We start from the raw sequence: 18,693 nt of genomic DNA, 5'->3' as shown, positions 1-18,693 counted from the left end.
CGCTTCACAAATACTATCATTATTATTATTCATTCATTCGATTGTATTTATTAAACATTTACTGTGTGCAAAGCACTGTACTAAGCACTTAGGAGAGTACAATATAATAACAAGCAGATATTGCCTGCCCACAACAACCTCATGGGAATTTGATACCTGTTCTCCCTCCTACTTCGACTTTGAGTCCCATGTGGGAGCGAGGCCTAGTGGAAAGAGCGCGGAATAAGAGTCAGAGGACCTGGGTTCTAATCCCAGATCCGCCACTTGCCCTTTGTGTGACCTTGGGCAAGTCACTTCACTGTTTTGTGACTCAGTTACCTTGTCTGTAAAATGGAGATAAAAACTGTGAGCTCTGTGTGGGACAGGGACTGTGTCTGACCCTATTATCTGGCTTAGTACTGTGCCTGGCACATATTAAGTGCATAACAAATGCCACAATTATTATGCCTACCAGGCCTGTTGTAATAACAATAATAATAATGATATTTGTTAAGTGCTCAGTATGTACCAAGCATTGGAATGGATGCAATAATAATAATAATAATTGTGGTATTTGTTGAGTGCTTAATATGTGCCAGGCACTGTACTAAATGCTGGAGTGGATACAAGCAAATAGGGTGGGACACAGTCCTCGGCCTACACTGGGCTCACAGTGTTCATCCCCATTTTATAGATGAGGTAACTAAGGCACAGAGGAGTTAAATGATTTGCTCAGGGTCGTGCAGCGGACAAGTGGTGAAACTAGGATTAGAACCCAGATCCCAGGCCTATGCTCTATCTACTAGGCCATGCTGCTGCACTTAGGATAATGCTCTACACACAGAGAAGATGCTCACTAAATACCAATGACTGATTGCCCAACACAGAAGAGGAACTGAGCCCATGGTGATGGCAGGACCCCAGAGCAGCTACATTGAAGCCTCACTGTGTCTAGATGAGCACAGAGGCAGTCACCAGACTGAGCGGCTCATGTGCATCCATGTCAACAGCCACGTAAGCCCCAGAATCACTGATCAAAACAACCATGAAAACACCCATATGTGGTCCCAATCCCACCCACAGTGATGCATCATCTGACAGCAGGGTGATGGCCTGGACACAGCCCCAGAATCCAGAGAGTTCCTGCTGTTTCTTATCCAACCCCAGAGCTGAAATGGCCCAAAAGTTAACGAGGTGCCATCTCCTGCCTCATGCCCAATCAGTAGCATTTATTGAGCTCCTACTACATGCAGAGCAATGCGCTAAGCCCTTGTCTACTACACAATTAGTAAACATGATCCCTGCCCTCCAGGAACCTAATCATGCAGCCAAAGGGCTCTTGGGTGTAGACAGCTCTAGGGAGTTAGGCTAGAAGCAGGAAGTCCAGGATCTTGCAGCGTGGCTCAGTGGAAAGAGCCCAGGCTTTGGAGTCAGAGGTCATGGGTTCAAGTCCCGGCTCCACCACTTGTCAGCTGTGTGACTTTGGGCAAGTCACTTCACTTCTCTGGGCCTCAGTTACCTCTTCTGTAAAATGGGGATGAAGACTGTGAGCCCCCCATGGGACAACCTGATCACCTTGTAACCTCCCTAGCACTTAGAACAGTGCTTTGCACACAATAAGCACTTAATAAATGCTATCATTATTATTATGATTATTACCTCATAACAATTAATCTTGGCCTTTGAACTTGCCATTCTTATGGGCTCAGCTTGGCTTGGATGAGCCCTCATAGGTTGGCCACTTGGCTGTCCCATTTAGCAATGGTTTCTGTCTGGATTACGCTCTTTGGTTTTGTGATTGGCCTCCCAGAAACATAGCTGACACCCCAACAAGAAGCCATCCTATGGGAGTCCAGTTGGTTAATGGGAGTTTCTCTAGAGCAGGTGTAATATTGACATCCAGGGCTCGGGGCCGGGAGTGAAGAGAGTGGCTACCTGGCACCCAAATCCTTGATGGCAGAGGAGACATTCACGAATCCCAGAATGCATTGCTGCCAGAAACAGACCGTGGGGCCCTAGGAGGACATTGGCCCCGGGATTTGGAAAGGCGAACCCACAGCCAGCGCAGCATCCCACCTGCAATTCCCTGAGTCTTCAGAGACACGATCCATTGGCGACAGACACAACAAGAATGAAAGGTCCCAACCTGGGAAATCATTAGTCTATCTAATCGACCTGTAACTGAACTGATTTCTTGTCATCAGAAGACAATGCAGTTGTTGAGCCGATCTAACAACCTCCCTTCTCTACTGAACACCATTTTTAGATTTACTCTAAAAATGACCCCAGGGACCAAAAAAGTCAGTGCTCCAGACAGGATATTTTTCCTGCTCATGAACAGTTCTCACCAGAACAGACCCCAGCGGTAGAGTCATAAATCAAGGGAAATTGGCAAGGGAATGGGAGCGGGTCTTTCGGAAGAATCCTCTTGCCTTCCAAATTTCTACTTCCTGTCCTCCCAGGGTCTACAGCAAGGAGGAGCATCTTTTGCGGGTGGGAGGGAATGTCAAGGTGAGTCTCTGGAGGGTCAGAGCTGAACTGTGTCCGGTTGGCTTGTCTCCCATTCCTCTTCCATGCATGACTGTGAAAGGTGGAGTAGGTAGTCGGGTGGTTGTTTGCTATTCATAAAGCTTGCTGGTGGCCCGCCCTGACTCCAAAGTCAGGTTAGTGCAGGGGCTCAAGGAACCCCTGCAGCCCAGGGAACCCCCAACCACGTCATAGCTAGTGTATGCCTAGCTATGTAGCATGGCTCAGTGGAAAGAGACCTTGGGCAAGGAGAAGCAGTGTGGCTCAGTGGAAAGAGCACAGGCTTTGGAGTCAGAGGTCATGGGTTCGAATCCCAGCTCCGCCAATTGTCAGCTGTGTGACTTTGGGCAAGTCACTTAACTTCTCTGGGCCTCAGTTACCTCATCTGTAAAATGGGGGTGAAGACTGTGAGCACCCCGTAGGACAACCTGATCACCTTGTAATAATAATAATAATAACAATTGCATTTGTTAAACACTTACTATGTGCAAAGCACTGTTCCAAGCGCTTGTAACCTCCCCAGCACTTAGAACAGTGCTTTGCACATAGTAAGCTCTTAATAAATCCATTAAAAAAAGCCACTTATCCCTGTGCCTCGGTTCCCTCATCTGTAAAATGGGGATTAAGACTGTGAGCCCCTTGTGGGACAATCTGATCACCTTGTATCCCCCCCAAGTGCTTAGAACAGTGCTTCACACATAGTAAAGTGCTTAACAAATACCATCATCATTATTATTACTAATATTATGTAAGCCTCCGCCGCTGCTCCAACCTATGCCAAGCATGGCCTGACAGAGCTCACATCCCCTCGCTGTAGCTCTGGCTTGCTGCCCTCAGTTACCTAATGTGTAAAATGGGGATGAAAACTGTGAGCCCCTTGTGGGACATGGGCTGTGTTCAACCTGATTTGCTTGTATACACCACAGTCCTTAATAAAGTGTCTGGCACATAGTAAGTGATTAACATATACCACAGTAGCTATTGTTATTATTATTATCAAGAGGAAATGAGGGCTTAATTGGGGAAGGCCTCTCGGAGATGTGCTTTTAATAAGGACAACATACAAGAGGCTTGCCAGGGCAACTTCAATCAATCATTTTTATTAAGCACTTACTGTGTGCAAGGCACTGAACTGAGTGTTTGGGAGAGTACAATAGAACAGAGTTTGTAGATGTTTCCTGTCTACAATGAGCTTACAGTCTAAAGGGGGGTACAGACATTAACTGAAATAAATTACAGCTTTGTACAAAGCCTTGTTGAAGGCTCTTCGCCTCCAGGAGGCCTTCGCTGGCTTAAGCCCTCATTTCCTCTTTTCCCAATCCCTTCTGCGTTGCCCAGATTTGCTCTCTTTATTCACCCCTCCGTCAGTCCCATAGCACTTATGTACGTATTCATAATTTATTTATATTGTTTGTCTTCCTCTATAGATTGTGAGCTCATTGAGGGGAGGTAGTGTTGTCTACCAACTTGTTGATTTGTACTCTCCCAAGCCCATCGCACTGTGCCTGCTGCGTGACCTTGGGCAAATGATTTCACTTCTCTGTGCCTTAGTTACCTAATCTGTACAATGGATGAAAGCTGTGAGTCCCTTGAGGGACATAGATTGTGTCCATCCAGATTTGCTTGTTCCACCCCAGCCCTTAAACGGTGACTGGCACATAGTTAGTGGTTAACAAATACCACAGTTATTATTGTTATTGTCATTATTATTATTATTGAGAGGAAATGAGGGCTTAGTCGGGGAAGACCTCTTGGAGATGTGCTTTTAATAAGGACAACAACCTCTATAACAATTCTCTACACTGTAAGCTCATTGTGGGCAGGGAATGTGTCTATTGTTATATTGTACTCTCCCAAGTGCTTAATACAGTGCTCTGCACGCAGTGAGTGCTCAGTAAATATAACTGACTTCATTAAGGCAGCACAGAGAGCCCTCAGACTTGCACGGAGTAAACCAGGGGTGGGGAAAAATCACCCCTTCACCCATCCTCTCCTCTCCTTTCCCTGCCCCTAAAACTCTTGGCAGCAAGGGGGCTGACCTGAGAGAAGCCATATCTTCTGTGGTCCAGCGAAAGACCCTGCCCTGGCTCTAACAGGCCGATAACCCCATTAGCTAATAGCCCGGGTTAATTGATGGTGGATTAGCAATTGTGAAAGGAGCCACCCATGAAGCATACATGAGTGATGAGCGATCCAGCCTGGCTGGGAACCAGGGGGAGCGCAGGCCAGCCGACAGATCGGGGAGGCTCCTTGCCAAGCCCTCATCAGTTAAACCCGGGGAGACACCGGGGAGACAGCTACAAAGTCAGCATGCATAATGTGACGTAATGATGTCAGACATCGCATGGAGAACCAGCCCAATCCATTAGCTCTGGGCCCCTGGGGAGGTTAAAATGTCTCCAAGTGGCCCCCGAAGGTTTGTTGAATAGAAACTAGGTCACGCAATTCGTGCTCAATCCGAGAATGGCAGCCTTCATTTACCTTTTTTTAATGAGAAACACACCTCAAAGGAGCAATATATGATCCTCAGAACTGCCACATCTCTACAACTTCCTGGGTATAAAATGACCTTTGAGAGTAATCCCCAAAACTGCCACAGCTGTACACCTTGCTGGGTGAAAAATGGCTTTAGAGATGTTTTAGACTGTAAGCTTGTCCCTAGACTGTAATCTCACTATGGGCAGGGAATGTGTTCATTTTTAGCTAGTACTCTCCCAAGCACTTTGTACAGTGCCCTGCATACAGTAAGCACTCAGTAAATACAATTGAACGAAAGCTGTAGCATGACTGAGTGGAAAAGTACAGGCCTGGGAATCAGAGCACCCGGGTTCTAAACCCCACTCTGCCAATTGCTGGCCGTGTGATCTTGGGCAAATTCTTTAACTTCTCTGTGCCTCAGTTTCCTCAACTGTAAAATGAAGATTAAATATCTATTCTCCCTCCTACTTAATAATAATAATAATAATAATAATAATAATAATAATGGCATTTGTTAAGCGCTTACTATGTGCAAAGCACTGTTCTAAGCACCGGGGGGCATACAAGGTGATAAGGTTGTCCCACATGGAGCTCACAGTCTTAATCCCCATTTTACAGATGAGGTAACTGAGGCACAGAGAAGTTAAGTGAGTTGCCCAAAGTCACACAGCTGACAAGCTGCGTAGCCGGGATTAGAGCCCATGACCTCTGACTCCCAAGCCCGTGCTCTTTCCACAGAGCCACTTAGTGAGCCCCATGTAGGACAGGGACTGTGTCCAACCTAATTAACTTGTACCTACCCCAGTACTTCAACACTATTGGCAACCTAGTGAATGCTTAACAAATACCATAAAAAATAGAGAGAATATATTAAAAGCTACTCATCCAAAAATCTCTGTTCCCATAAGTACACTAGAAAGCGCTACTTACTCAAACTCATTGTCAAATATGACTCCCCAAGAAGAGATCTTCACACTAACCAGGCACCCCAACGGCAGCAAATGAAACCATTTATTTTTGCCTCAGAGTGTGTCTCTCCCCTTTGATTAGTGCAGCTTACTTTATTATAATATTAATTAACGGTGCCTCCTTTGCCCTCCCTCCCTTCTCTGCCATATCTCCCTGCTCTTTGGTCACGTCAGCACACAAATCACTGCTCCAGCACAGAGGAGACCTGCTTCTGCTGCTGCTGCCCCTCCACCATCCTGGCCCCAGCCCTGCCTCGGTCCAAAGAAATAATTGACAAGCTCAGGGCCAGGACTGCAGATAATCAATAACTCCCACTATTGTAAGTCAGCACAATAACATTTTGCCCTGAAAGTGTCTATTTGCAACAGTACCCTTGACTGATTTCAAGACTTTGAATTCATTCCCATTTCTGCCTCCACATACAAAGGCATCTGGGAGCCATACTTAGATATTTCAGTCAAATCAGAGTTGTCTGTCCCAGGGTCTGAATAGAAAATTCCCCTTTAGGTTTAAACATTTATCTTCGGTGTTACCTTGGGCAAGGTGCTTCACTTCTCTGTGCCTCAGTCCCCTCATCTGTAAAATGGGGATTAAAACTGTGAGCCCTATGGGGGACAGGGACTGTGTCCAACCTGATTGTATCTACCCCAGTGCCTGGCATATAGCAATCATTTAACAGAGACCATAAAAAGTAAAAACACACCAAGACTCTTGTCCTTCCTCTTTCTCTTTGTAATGGCAAACTTGATATTCACCCCATTCTGAGCTCCACATGTATGTACTTATCCAAGTACCCTTCCCCTTCCCCTCTCTGTAATCTATTTCAATGTCTCTCTCTCCATCTGGATTGTAAACTCCTTGTGGGAAGGGATCATGCCTACTAATTCCATTGTATGTTGCTCTCCCAAGCCTTTAGTACAGTTCTCTGCACCCACTAAGTGTTCACTAAATAACATTTTTTAATTTTTTTTGTATTAAGCACTTCCTATGTGCCAGGCATTGTACTAAGTACTGGGGTAGATACAAACTAATCAGGTTGGACACAGTCCATATCCCATTTGAGGTACTCAGTCTTAATCCCCATTTTACAGATAAGGGAACTGAGGCATAAAGAAGTTAAGTGATTTGCCCAAGGGCACAGACGACTGGCAGAGCCAGGATTAGGACCCAGGTTCTTCTGAGGCGAAGATCTGTGCCCTGTCCATTAGGCCACACTGCTTCTCTTGTTTCTTCTCTTGATTCCCTTTGCACTGTCTTCATCTAGAAGCAGAGATTTGTCATAACTACGAACTTCTAGTCTCATGTTTATCCTCACTCCTCTTCCACTCCAATCCAGCCTGCCGCTTTGCCCCTCGAATGCCAACCTACTCGCTGTGCCTTGTTCTTGGTCCTCTCACTGTTGACCCAACACTCATGTCCTCCGTCCAGCATGGGACTCCCTCCCACTTCACACCCAGCAGACCACTGCTCTCCTCATCCTCAAAGTCTTACTAAAATCATATCTCTTTGAGGAAGGTTTCCCTGACTAATCTCTCATCACCCTATCCCATTTCCTCCCCTACTGCATCATCTATTCACTTGAGTCTTCCCCATCACCCAGTTCCTCATAAGACCTATGTACCTGTCTTGAAACTCTGTCGCTTCTCCTTATCTGTAATTTTAGTGTTCATCTCTCCCACTAGATTTCAAGCTCTTTGAGGACAGTGATCATGGCTACAGTGCTTGGCACATAGTAAGCGATTAACAAACACCATAATTATTACTACTACCTCTATTATACTACCAAAGCTCTTAAGGTAGTGCTGTACTCAGAGTAAGTGCTCAGTACATGTAGACTGTAACCCTGGGAGGGATCTCCTCTCCTGCTCAGACAGGTACTTTGAGCAGACCCCTGGACTGCAGACTATAGACTTCTTCCCTCTAGATTGTAAGCTCGTTGTGGGCAGGGAATGTGTCTGTTATACTGTGCTCTCCCAAACACTTAGTATAGTGCTCTGCACACAGTAAGTGCTCAATAAATACGACTGACTGATCAGATCAGGTCAATGGTCTATGTGGCCCAGAATGCTATCTTTGACCACAGCCACGGGACATTTGGAGGGATGGCACCCGTGACCTTGTGACCTCGCAAAACCAATCCGGCCAGTCCCTTCCCAGCTCAACACACAATCCTCTGAAGTGCCAGCTTGGCGAGAAGCTGGGGACAAGGGAAAAGAAACAGAGTGACTAGGCGCCATCCCCTGTCAAATTCGGATCTGGGAAAGAATGGCAAGCAAGGACGTCCACTCTTCAGCGTGGACCGCGGGTCGTCCACCCAGGCAATCTGGGAAGGACGCAGAAAACCAAAGTCACGCTCTAACTTCCGGCTCGCATCACTCAGCTGCAAGGATTTCTGAGACTGAGTGCTGCTTTCCCCATGGGGCATATGTGGGTTTTTGAGCAGACCCCATATAATCTGGGTAAGGCACTCTGCCTTCCACATGGCAATTAGGGGCAGTGGCTCTGACGACACTTGGTCAGAAAACCGCACGGCTCCCGGAGGCAGGCACCAAGAAGCCGTCCTGGTGAATTATGGTTTCTCCACAGAGGGCCAGTGGAGTGGAGCCGGTGCCTACACCCCTTCAGGCCCAGGCTGGACCCCACTCACACTGAAAAGCCGTGTGCCCAGTGGCTAGAGCATGGGCCTGGGAGGCAGAAGACCTGGTTTCCAGTCCCGGCTCTGCCACTTGTCTGCTGTGTGACCTTGGGCAAGTTATTTCATTTCTCTGGGCCTCAATTCCCTTATCTGTAAAATGGGATTAAGACTGTGAGCCCCATGTGGGACAAAGACTGTGTCCGAACTGACTACCTTGTATTGTCCCCAGTGCTTAGAACAGAGCTTAGCACATAGTAAATGCTTAACAGATACCACAATTATCATTACCTGATTGAATGATAATTAGAGGAGCAGCGTGGCTCAGTGGAAAGAGCCCAGGCTTGGGAGTCAGAGGTTATGGATTCTAATCCCGGCTCCGCCACTTGTCTGCTGTGTGACTTTGGGCAAATCACTTCACTTCTCCGGGCCTCAGTTACCTCATCTGAAAAGTGGGGATGAAGACTGAGAGCCCCAGGCTGGACAACCTGATTACCTTGTAAACCCCGCCCACCCACCCCCAGAGCTTAGAACAGTGCTTGGCACATAGTAAGTGCTTAACAAATGCCATCATTATTAATAATAATTGTGGCATTTGTTAGAGCTTATTATGTGCCAAGTACTGTACTAAGCACTGAGGTCCCACAAAGGGCTCACAATCGAAGCAATCAATCACTGTATTTATTGAGTACTTACTATGCACAGAGCACTGTACTAAGCACTTGGGAGGGTACAATATAACAGACACATTCCCTGCCCACAGTGAGGAGGGAGAACAGATATAGAATCCTTACTTTGCATCTGAGGGAACTGAGGGTCAGAAGTGAATTGACCTGCCTGAGGTCACACAGCAGACAAATGGAGGAACACGGATTGGAACTCAGATTCTCCGACACCCATGTTCTTTCCACTAGACCACACTGCTTCTTTTTTTAATAGACACAACAGTCACCCCTCATTCAATACCGACTCAGTGTGGCCCCATGGCTTTTCAGGGAGGGACTTAACACCCCAACATTCTCCCATCCAAGCTGCACCACCAGCCCACCCATTTTTTTTTTCAAATAGCATTTGTTAAGCTCTTACCTTGTGCCAGGCACCATTCTAAGCACTGGGGTAGATATAAGCAAATCAATTTGGACACAGTCCATGTCCCACATGAAACTCATAGTATTAATTCCCATTTTACAGATGAGGGAACTGAGGCTCAGGCAAGTTCAGTGACTTGCCCTAGGTCACTGCCCCGGCTCTGCCATTTACCTGTTGTGTGACTGTGGTCGTCACATTATTTCTCTGTACCTCAGTCACCTTATCTGCAAAATGTTGGTTAAGTCTGTGAGCCCCCTATGGGACAGGGACTGTGTCAAACCTGATTAGCTTGTATCTACCCTAGCGCTTAGTACAGTGCCTGGCATATAGTGAGAATAAATACCATAAAATACCATACCATATAAATACCATAAAAAGCCGTAAATATACCATTAAAAATACCATAAAAAATTTACAAATGCCATTGATTGATTTAACTTGTATTCCATGCATTGGGAGTCCCTGCTTTAATTATATTTGTTCTGACAATTTTGACAGTTGTCTACGTGTTTTGTCTTGTTGTCTGTCTCCCCATTCTAGACTGTGAGTCCGTTGTTGGGTAGGGACCGTCTCTATATGTTGCTGATTTGTACTTCCCAAGCACTTAGTACAGTGCTCTGCAAACAGTAAGTGCTCAATAAATACAATTGAATGAATGAAGGAACTGCATCCAATACGATCATCTTGAATCTACCCTAGCACTTAGCACATTGTGTGATCCATAGGAAGTGCTTAGTAAAAGTCATCATGATTATATTTTGGACCTGGGTGGCCTAGGGGTTCTGCCCACCCTTTCTGACTGGCTGGAGCTTGGGGCCAACAGGGCCCCAACTACATTTCAGCATTTATTGAGTGCTTACTAAGTGTAGATCATTGTGCTAAGCGCTTGGGAGAGCACAATAGTACAAAATAACAGATTCTCAGCCCACAACAAGCTTAAAGGCTATAGAGGGAGACATACATTAATAGAAATAAATTACACTGGTTGGACCCCCTAAGAAGAGGGGTAACCAGCCTCGTGAGGGATGATGCAAAACATACCCCTGGACAGGTAGGGAGAGAGAATCCATGTGGCTGCTTCCTTGGAAAGTCATCACTATGCCAGTCTGGAATGTGGCCTGCCCATAGGCTGGCTCCTGAAAGGAAAGAAAAGTGATGGTTAGTGGGAATTTGAGGGAGAGCTAGGTAGAACCAAAGAACCATGGGATCAAGGGGACAGCAGAGTCACCTCCTAAAGCCATTCTCTGTGTTGATCCCAGCCATCAGGAACGGAGCTGGCATGGGGCTGGAAAAGGATTCCTGGATCATCTGGTCCAATTCCCCCCCTCCCTATTTTTTTAATGGTATTTGTAAAGCCCTTACTATGTGTCAAACGTTGTTCTAAGTGATGGGGTAGATACAAGTTAATTAGGTTGGACCCAGGCCCTATCCCACATGGGGCTCACAGTTTAAATAGGAGGGAGAACAAAAGAACTCAGCCATAGAGGATTGAAGTAACTTGCCCAAGGTCACACAGAATCCAGGTCCTCTGAACCCCAGGCCTGTGCTCTTTCCACTAGGCCACGCTGCTTCTCTATTTATTAGAGAAGCAACGTGGCTCAGTGGCAAGAGCCTGAGCTTTGGAGTCAGATGTCATGGGTTCGAATCCCATCTCTGCCACTTGTCAGCTGGTTGACTTTGGGCAAGCCACTTCACTTCTCCAGGCCTCAGTTCCCTCATCTGTAAAATGGGGATGAAGACCGTGAACCCCACAGGGACAACCTGATCACCTTGTAACATCCCCAGCACTTAGAGCAGTGCTTTGCACATAGTAAGCACTTAATAACAGCCATCATTATTATTTACTCACCCCTTTATTTGCCTCTCCATCAGTCCCACAGCACTTATGTGTATATCCATAATTTATATTAAAGTCTGCCTCCCTCTCTGGATGGTAAACTCACTGTGGATAGAGAAGGTGTCTACCAACTCTGTTCTACTGTATGCTCCCAAGCACTTAATATAGTGCTCGACACGCAATAAGTGCTCAATTAAAAAGGATTAATTGATTGATGCTGAAGCATCCTTCATGTCAACCCCTGCAGATGAACTGCCTGAACATTGTTGGGATCAGGAGACTCAACTACAAACCTGAGCTACCCTGAGTCATCCAGGATTTCTGCATTGAATAGATGGGCATTGTTTCATTCAATATAATGAGTGGGTGCATGCTTTTAGGTTCAGTCTTCAGTCCCACACCCCTGTTTTCCCAACACTAATACCCGACCAATTCATGCTGATTCCGTGATGACTTAGAACCCCAGTTTCTGAGCTCCTGAACCCTTCCCTAGACCCCACGTTCTAACCAGAGTCAGAGGCACCCCAAACTCCTCACAACCACACAGCCCCTGAGGTTGCACTTGGTAATCAGCCACGTTAGGGACCCGTTCTGAATTTAGACACCACCCTTCCTCCAGAACCATGTGGAATTACTACTACTAATAATGTTGGAATTTATGAAATGTTTTCTATAAGCCCAGCACTGAGGAAAATACAAGATAATGGGATCAGACACCATCCCTGTCCCACAGTCTAACAAGGAGGGAGAACAGGTATTTCATCCCCATTTCACCAATGAGGAAACTGAGACCCAGAGAAGTTAAATGATTAGGCTGAGGCCATACAGCAGGCAAATGATGAAGACAGGATTAAAACCCATGTCTCCCGATTCCTGGCTCTGTGCTCTTTCCACTACTCCACTCTGCTTCCCTAGGCAGTCCACTTTTGTGCCAGGTTGGGGTTATTTCTAGTGGAAAGAGCAAGGGCCTGGGAATCAGAGGACTTGATTATATAAACAAAACCCTTAAGGGGAGAGTGGGGCTCCGTATCTTAAGCCACTCGGTATGGAAGTTGGCATTCTTTACCCCTCACCTTGGAAAAATGGATAGCAACATGCTGAGACAAATGACAAAGTGTAAAAGCTCAACAATAAACTTTTTAAAATGAACCACTGGAGGAGCAGCTCAAGCAGGAAACTCAAATTGCTCATGTTATGAAAGAATCTCCAAACCAAAGCAAGGCTGAACAGTAATGAGCCAAAGTCACAAGACCTGGGTTTTAATCCCAGCTCTGCTCCTTGCCTGCTGGCTGGCCCTGGGCAAGTCACTTAACTTATTTGAGCTTCAGATTCCTCAGTGGTAAAATGGGGATTAAATACCCATTTGTCCTTCCCCATTAGACTGTGAGGTAATTGTTAGCTGTGGTATTTATTAAGTGTTTACTATGTGTCAAGCACTGCAATAGATACAAGATAATCATCTTAGCATTGCTTCAATTTACTACCTTTATTCATCCCCCCCACTCCTGCAGCACTTAGGTACATATCTGTCATTTCTTCATTTATATTAATGTCTGTCACCTTTTCTAGACTGAAAGCTTGTTATGGGCAGGGAATGTCTGCTATATTGCACTCTCCCAAATGCTTAGTACAGTGCTCTGCACACAGCACTCAGTAAATACAAATTGATTCATTCAATCGTATTTATTGAGCGCTTACTGTGTGCAGAGCACTATACTAAGTGCTTGGGAAGTACAAGTTGGCAATATATAGAGATGGTCCCTACCCAACAGTGGGCTCACAGTCTAGAAGAAAAAGAAGCTACCACAAATGACTGACTGACCTGGCGGAAACAGGAGTACAGTCTCAAACTGCTCAGCAAACACAGCTCAGCTGTTGGGAGTGGTGGGGCACGTAGAGGGAAGCAAAGGGATAGGGCTGCAAGGGAGAATTCATCTTCACCAACACTAGGTAAAGGAGGGTCAATTCCTCCCAGGCCTCTGAGCCCCTGGGTTAATGGATTCCCTTGTCTGAGTAAATAAAAGGATTATGATCAGGGACTTGAACCAACAATCTAGGATGCTACTGGCCCTCTCATAAAACTTTTTTTTTTTTTGCTGGAAAGAACTGTAAAATTCAGGGATGAATAGATGGACATGGAGTCACAAAGGGAATGGGGAAAAGCATTTGTGGCTTAACCGATCCTGAATCTGGTGATTAAGTGAAAATCGGCCTTGCTTGGTCCGGGCCTCTTTGTATTAAAACAAGATGTAAACAAGAGAAATCCAGAAGGGGAAAGCAAAGGTTGGCTGGCTGTTTTGAAAGTAATTCCACAGCATCATGGACTGTTTTAGGGATAGTGTTGCCTGGAAGCAGGAGGTGGTATAGGTGGAGTAGATTAACTTGTGTCTCCTCCTCTAGGATTTTAGGATCTTATGCCTCTCCTCCTTCTGAACATGGGATACTAATGAGTTTGTCTCAGATTACCTGCTTTCTGGGTCTTTAATTTCAGAGGATATTCCTTCCCCAACTCTCATTAATGGACAAAAGCCAAGAGGCCTTCCCCTGCTCATGGTGGGCAGGGAATATGTCTGTTTATTGTTGTACCCTGCCCAAGCATTTAGTACAGTGTTCTGCACTCAGTAAATGTCCAATAAATACTCCCTCTCCCTTCAGCATCATCTATGCACTTGGATCTGTACACTTTAAGCAGTTGGTATCCACCCCACCCTCAGCCCCACAGCATTTACATTCATATCCATAATTTAGTATCTGTCTCCCCCTCTAGACTGTAAGCTCCCTGCAGGCAGGGAAAGTATCTGCCAGTTTTGTTTTATTGTACTCTCCTAAGCACTTAGTACAGTGTGTGGCATACAGTTTGCACTGCCTAAATATGATTGATTGAGAAAGTATGGGAAGAGGTCAGAGGTTTTCAGGAATCATTCATTCCTGCTCTAACTTCTCCTGACTTTGAATGTTCTCATTCTTTACAGTCAACTTCCGATAAAACTGATAGCCACTACCCTCAGAGGCATTATGTGGGAAGTAAAATGACCATAAATTACCTTGATCTGATTAAAAGAGCAATGATAAATTTAAAGGTCATGAGGCAAAACAAATGATCAGTTTAATTATTAGTCAGTGGTCCTGGTGTCGCGAGGAGCAGAGCTCAGAGCCTGGGGGAATGAAGGGAGACATCTTACAGAGTTAGAGGACAGACTTGGGATTCCAATATTCTTTTTGAAAAAATAAGCTGAAAAACACAGACTCATTTCAGGCCCAGTCCCACGCTCAAATCCAACCAAAGCACACTGCTCTAGATATACCATTATAGATCTGTTCTTTCTGGTTCAAAGAAAGAGAGGAGGAAAACAAAGTTTTTTATTTTGCGGGGAGTGGGGGGCAGGTGTTGGTAATTCACCACTAGCTCCACTACTTGTCTGCTGAGTGACCTTGGGCAAGTCACTTTGCTTCTCTGTACCTCAGTTCTCTCATCTGGACAATGGGGTTTAAGACTGTGAACCACATGTGGGACAGGAGCTGTGTCCAACCCGATTTACTTGTATCTACTCCAGGGCTTAGAACAGTGCTTGGCACATAGTAAGTACTTAATACCATAAAAAAAACCCACACTCCAGAATTCCTCTTCTCCTGTTTTCTTCTTTAGTAAGTGCAAAACACAATAGGGAACCTGACCCTAAGCTCACTGAGAGCAGAAAATGTGTGTACCAGCTTTGTTATATTGTGCTCCCCCAAGTCCTTAGTACAGTGCTCTGCATGCAATAAGCACTCATTAAAGATGACTGATTGCTTGACCCCCTAAATTAACTGCATTTAGTAAGTGCTTACTATGTGCCAGGCACTGTACTAAGCACTGGGTGGAAACAAGCAAATTGGGTTGGATATTGGCCCTGTACCATGTGGAGCTCACGGTCTCAATCTTCATTTTATATGTGAGGTAACTGAGGCATAGAGAAGTAAAGTCACTTGCCCAAGGTCACACTGCAGATAAGTGGTGGAGCCGGGATTAAAACCCAGGACCTTCTGACTCCCAGGCCCATGTGGAGGGGAAAGGGGCCAGGTTCCCACTAAGCAGCAGCTAGATGGGGGGCAGAGGGAAGGAATGCGAGTCAGCTGAATCGTAACCCAGATATCACACACATCCAATCAAAAACTCCTCACCCTCGGCTTCAAGGCTCTCCATCACCTCGTCCCCCCCCACACACACACACACCTCACCTCCCTTCTCTCCTTCTACAGCCCAGCCTGCACCCTCCACTCCTCTGCCACTAATCTCCTCACCTCGTTCTCCCCTGTCCTGCCATTGACCCCCGGCCCACGTCATCCCCCTGGCCTGGAATGCCCTCCCTCCGCACATCTGCCAAGCTAGCTCTCTTCCTCCCTTCAAGGGCCCTACTGAGAGTTCACCTCCTCCAGGAGGCCTTCCCAGACTGAGCCCCCTCCTTCCTCTCCCCTCCTCCCCATCCCCCCTGCCTTACCTCCTTCCCCTCCCAACAGGACCTGTATATATGTTTGAATGTATTTATTACTCTATTTACTTATTGTATTTGTACATGTTTATTCTATTTATTTTATTTTGTTATATGTTTTGTTTTGTTCTCTGTCTCCCCCTTCTAGACTGTGAGCACACTGTTGGGTAGGGACCATCTCTAAATGTTCCCAACTTGTACTTCCCAAGTGCTTAGAACAGTGCTCTGCACACAGTAAGCACTCAATAAATACGATTGAATGAATGAATCCAATCCTGGCACATAGTAAGCGCTTAACAAATACCATTATTATTACCCAATCACCTCCTGACTTCAAGCCTGAAGAGAGAGATACTGGACAAGCCCAGTCATGTCAGGCAGGGAAAGTGTCTGTTTTATTCCGATAAGCAGCATGGCTCAGTGGAAAGAGCATGGGCTTGGGATTCAGAGGTCATGGGTTCTAATCCCAGCTCTGCCACTTGTCAGCTGTGACTTTGGGCAAGTTACAACTTCTCTGTGCTTCAATTCCCTCATCTGGAAAATGAGGATTAAGACTGGGACAACCTGATTACCTTGTTACACCCCCCCCCCCCCCCCCCCCGCCCCCAATCCAGTGCTTAGAACAGTGCTTGGCACATAGTAAGTGCTTAACAAATGCCATCATTATTATTATGTCACAACAGGCACGTTATACCCCCTCAACTGCCACTCCAGCACATCACTGCCACCAAACCACCAGTCTTTCCCCACTCCTCAAACCCCTGAAGTGCTGCCCATTTTTTTCCACAACAAGCAGACACTCTGCACCATCGCCTTTAAGGTACTCAATCAGTTCTCGCTCTTCCCCTGCTACATATTAGAGAAGTAGCATTGCCTAGTACAGGTCTGGGAGTCAGAGGACCTGGGTTCGAAGCCCAGCTCCTCCACTTGCCTACTGGGTGACCTTGGGCAAGTCATTTGACCTCACTGAGCCTCAGTTCCCTCATTTACAATTTCTGTTCTCCCTCCTACTTAGACTATAAACCACTGATGGTTATGTATCTATCCCAATCCCAGTACCTAGTGCAGTGTTTGGCACATAGTAAACATTTAGCAAAACCCACAGTTATCATTAATTATTATTACTCCTCTCCTATTATACCCCAGTTTTCACCCTCCCCAAGCCAACCTATTCTTTCTTTTTTTATAATATGTCTTAACTGCTTAATATGTGCCAGGGACTGAACTAAGCACTGGGGTAGATACAACTTAATCAGGATGGACACAGTCAATGTCCCTCATGGGGCTCACAGTCTTAATCCCCATTTTACAGATGAGATAACTGAGGTACAGAAAAGTGAAGTGACTTTCCCAAGGCCTCACAGTAGACAACTAGTTGAGCTGGGATTAGAACCCAAATCCTTCTGACTCCCAGGTCCATGCTCTTTCCACTAGGCCATGTTGCTTCTGCCTCATTTTCTTCCCACTGTTTAAAACTCTTGTTCATACCCTCCCTCCTACCTCAAACTCCTTCTCTTTTGTATTCAGCAGGTCATTGCTTTTCCCATCTTCAAAGCCTTCCAGAAATTGCACCTCCTCCAAGGGGCCTCCCCTAACTTCTCATCTCCTCATCCCAGTGCCACTCATCACTTGAGTACTCACCCCCCTGTTCCCCTCTCCCCCACAACACTAGTACTTTTGCACATATCCTTAAGCTCTACTGCTTCCCCTACCTGAAGTTTATCTCTGTCTCCCCCACTAAACTGTAAGCCTCATGAGGACAAGAATCAAATCTACCAATTCTATTGTACTCTCCAAGTGTTTAATTCAGTTCTCAGCACATAGTGTTGAATAAATATAATTGACTAATTGAGTCCTCAACAATCTACTAAAGCAGCAGTTTCTGGGATTCGTTCATTCATTTGCATTTATTGAGTGCTTACTGTGTGCAAAGCACTGTACCAAGCTCTTGGAGAGTATAATATAACAATAAACAGACCAAAAACTCTACTGGCCAAGAATACCCTCTGGCCAGAAGGGTCCTAGGCTTAATGCATTTGAATACAGTTCCCCCTTCTTCCTCCCTCCTAGCCCCCACTTCACACATTCACAAACACACACACACACTTCCCTTTCTCACCTTGCAAGACTCCCAGTCTTCAATTTTCCATTTTGGAAATATTCCCCCAAGCTCATCCATTTTGAAGATGTTCCTGACTTGCATTAAGTTTTAATCATTTCCATTCCCCGAAACCCTGGAACTGGAAGGTCTTTCCGGCCATTTCCACGCACTCACTTTACAAGTTTCCCTAGATAACCCCAAGACTCATTCATCACGGCTGTGAGTTCTTGGCCTAGATGGGCCTGGAGTTTCCAACGACTGAGTTGATTCCTAGTTCAGAGCTCAACGGGTGAGGTTTGGCACTTTCAATCCCATTAACCCTGGGGGGAGTTTACTGAGACCTAGAGCAGGAGACTTTGAGGCTGAATGAAATCTGATCGCCAAACAGGAAACAAACACTGATAATCTCCACCTGCCTGAGGCATAGCAGCTGGGGTCCAGGCACATCAGCTGGGCCCTTACCTGTCCACAAAACTGGCCCCAGAGAATTATTTTCATTGTAAATAACCTAATAATAACAACTGTGGTATTTGTTAAGCACTTACTATGTGCCGAGTGCGGCAGTAGATATAAGTTGTTAGAGTTAGACATGGCCCTTGTCCTTCTTAGAGCT

At 45.9% G+C, this 18,693-nt stretch overlaps 1 protein-coding gene across 1 annotated transcript in view; it reads right to left on the bottom strand.

Annotated features, from left to right (window-relative positions):
• INSC (INSC spindle orientation adaptor protein) overlaps positions 1–18,202 on the bottom strand; it is a 114,002-nt gene extending 95,800 nt beyond the window's left edge. Inside the window, 3 exon segments of the mRNA XM_038764801.1 lie at positions 10,715–10,809; positions 18,099–18,163; positions 18,166–18,202. Coding sequence (XP_038620729.1) covers positions 10,715–10,809; positions 18,099–18,163; positions 18,166–18,202 — 197 coding nt within the window.
• Positions 18,203–18,693: the final 491 nt, after the last annotated feature.

The sequence above is a fragment of the Tachyglossus aculeatus genome, chromosome 22, assembly GCF_015852505.1.
Source record: "Tachyglossus aculeatus isolate mTacAcu1 chromosome 22, mTacAcu1.pri, whole genome shotgun sequence".
NCBI lineage: Eukaryota > Metazoa > Chordata > Mammalia > Monotremata > Tachyglossidae > Tachyglossus > Tachyglossus aculeatus.
The sequence above is the reverse complement of the archived record's forward strand: the minus strand, read 5'-3'. Positions and strand labels throughout refer to the sequence as shown.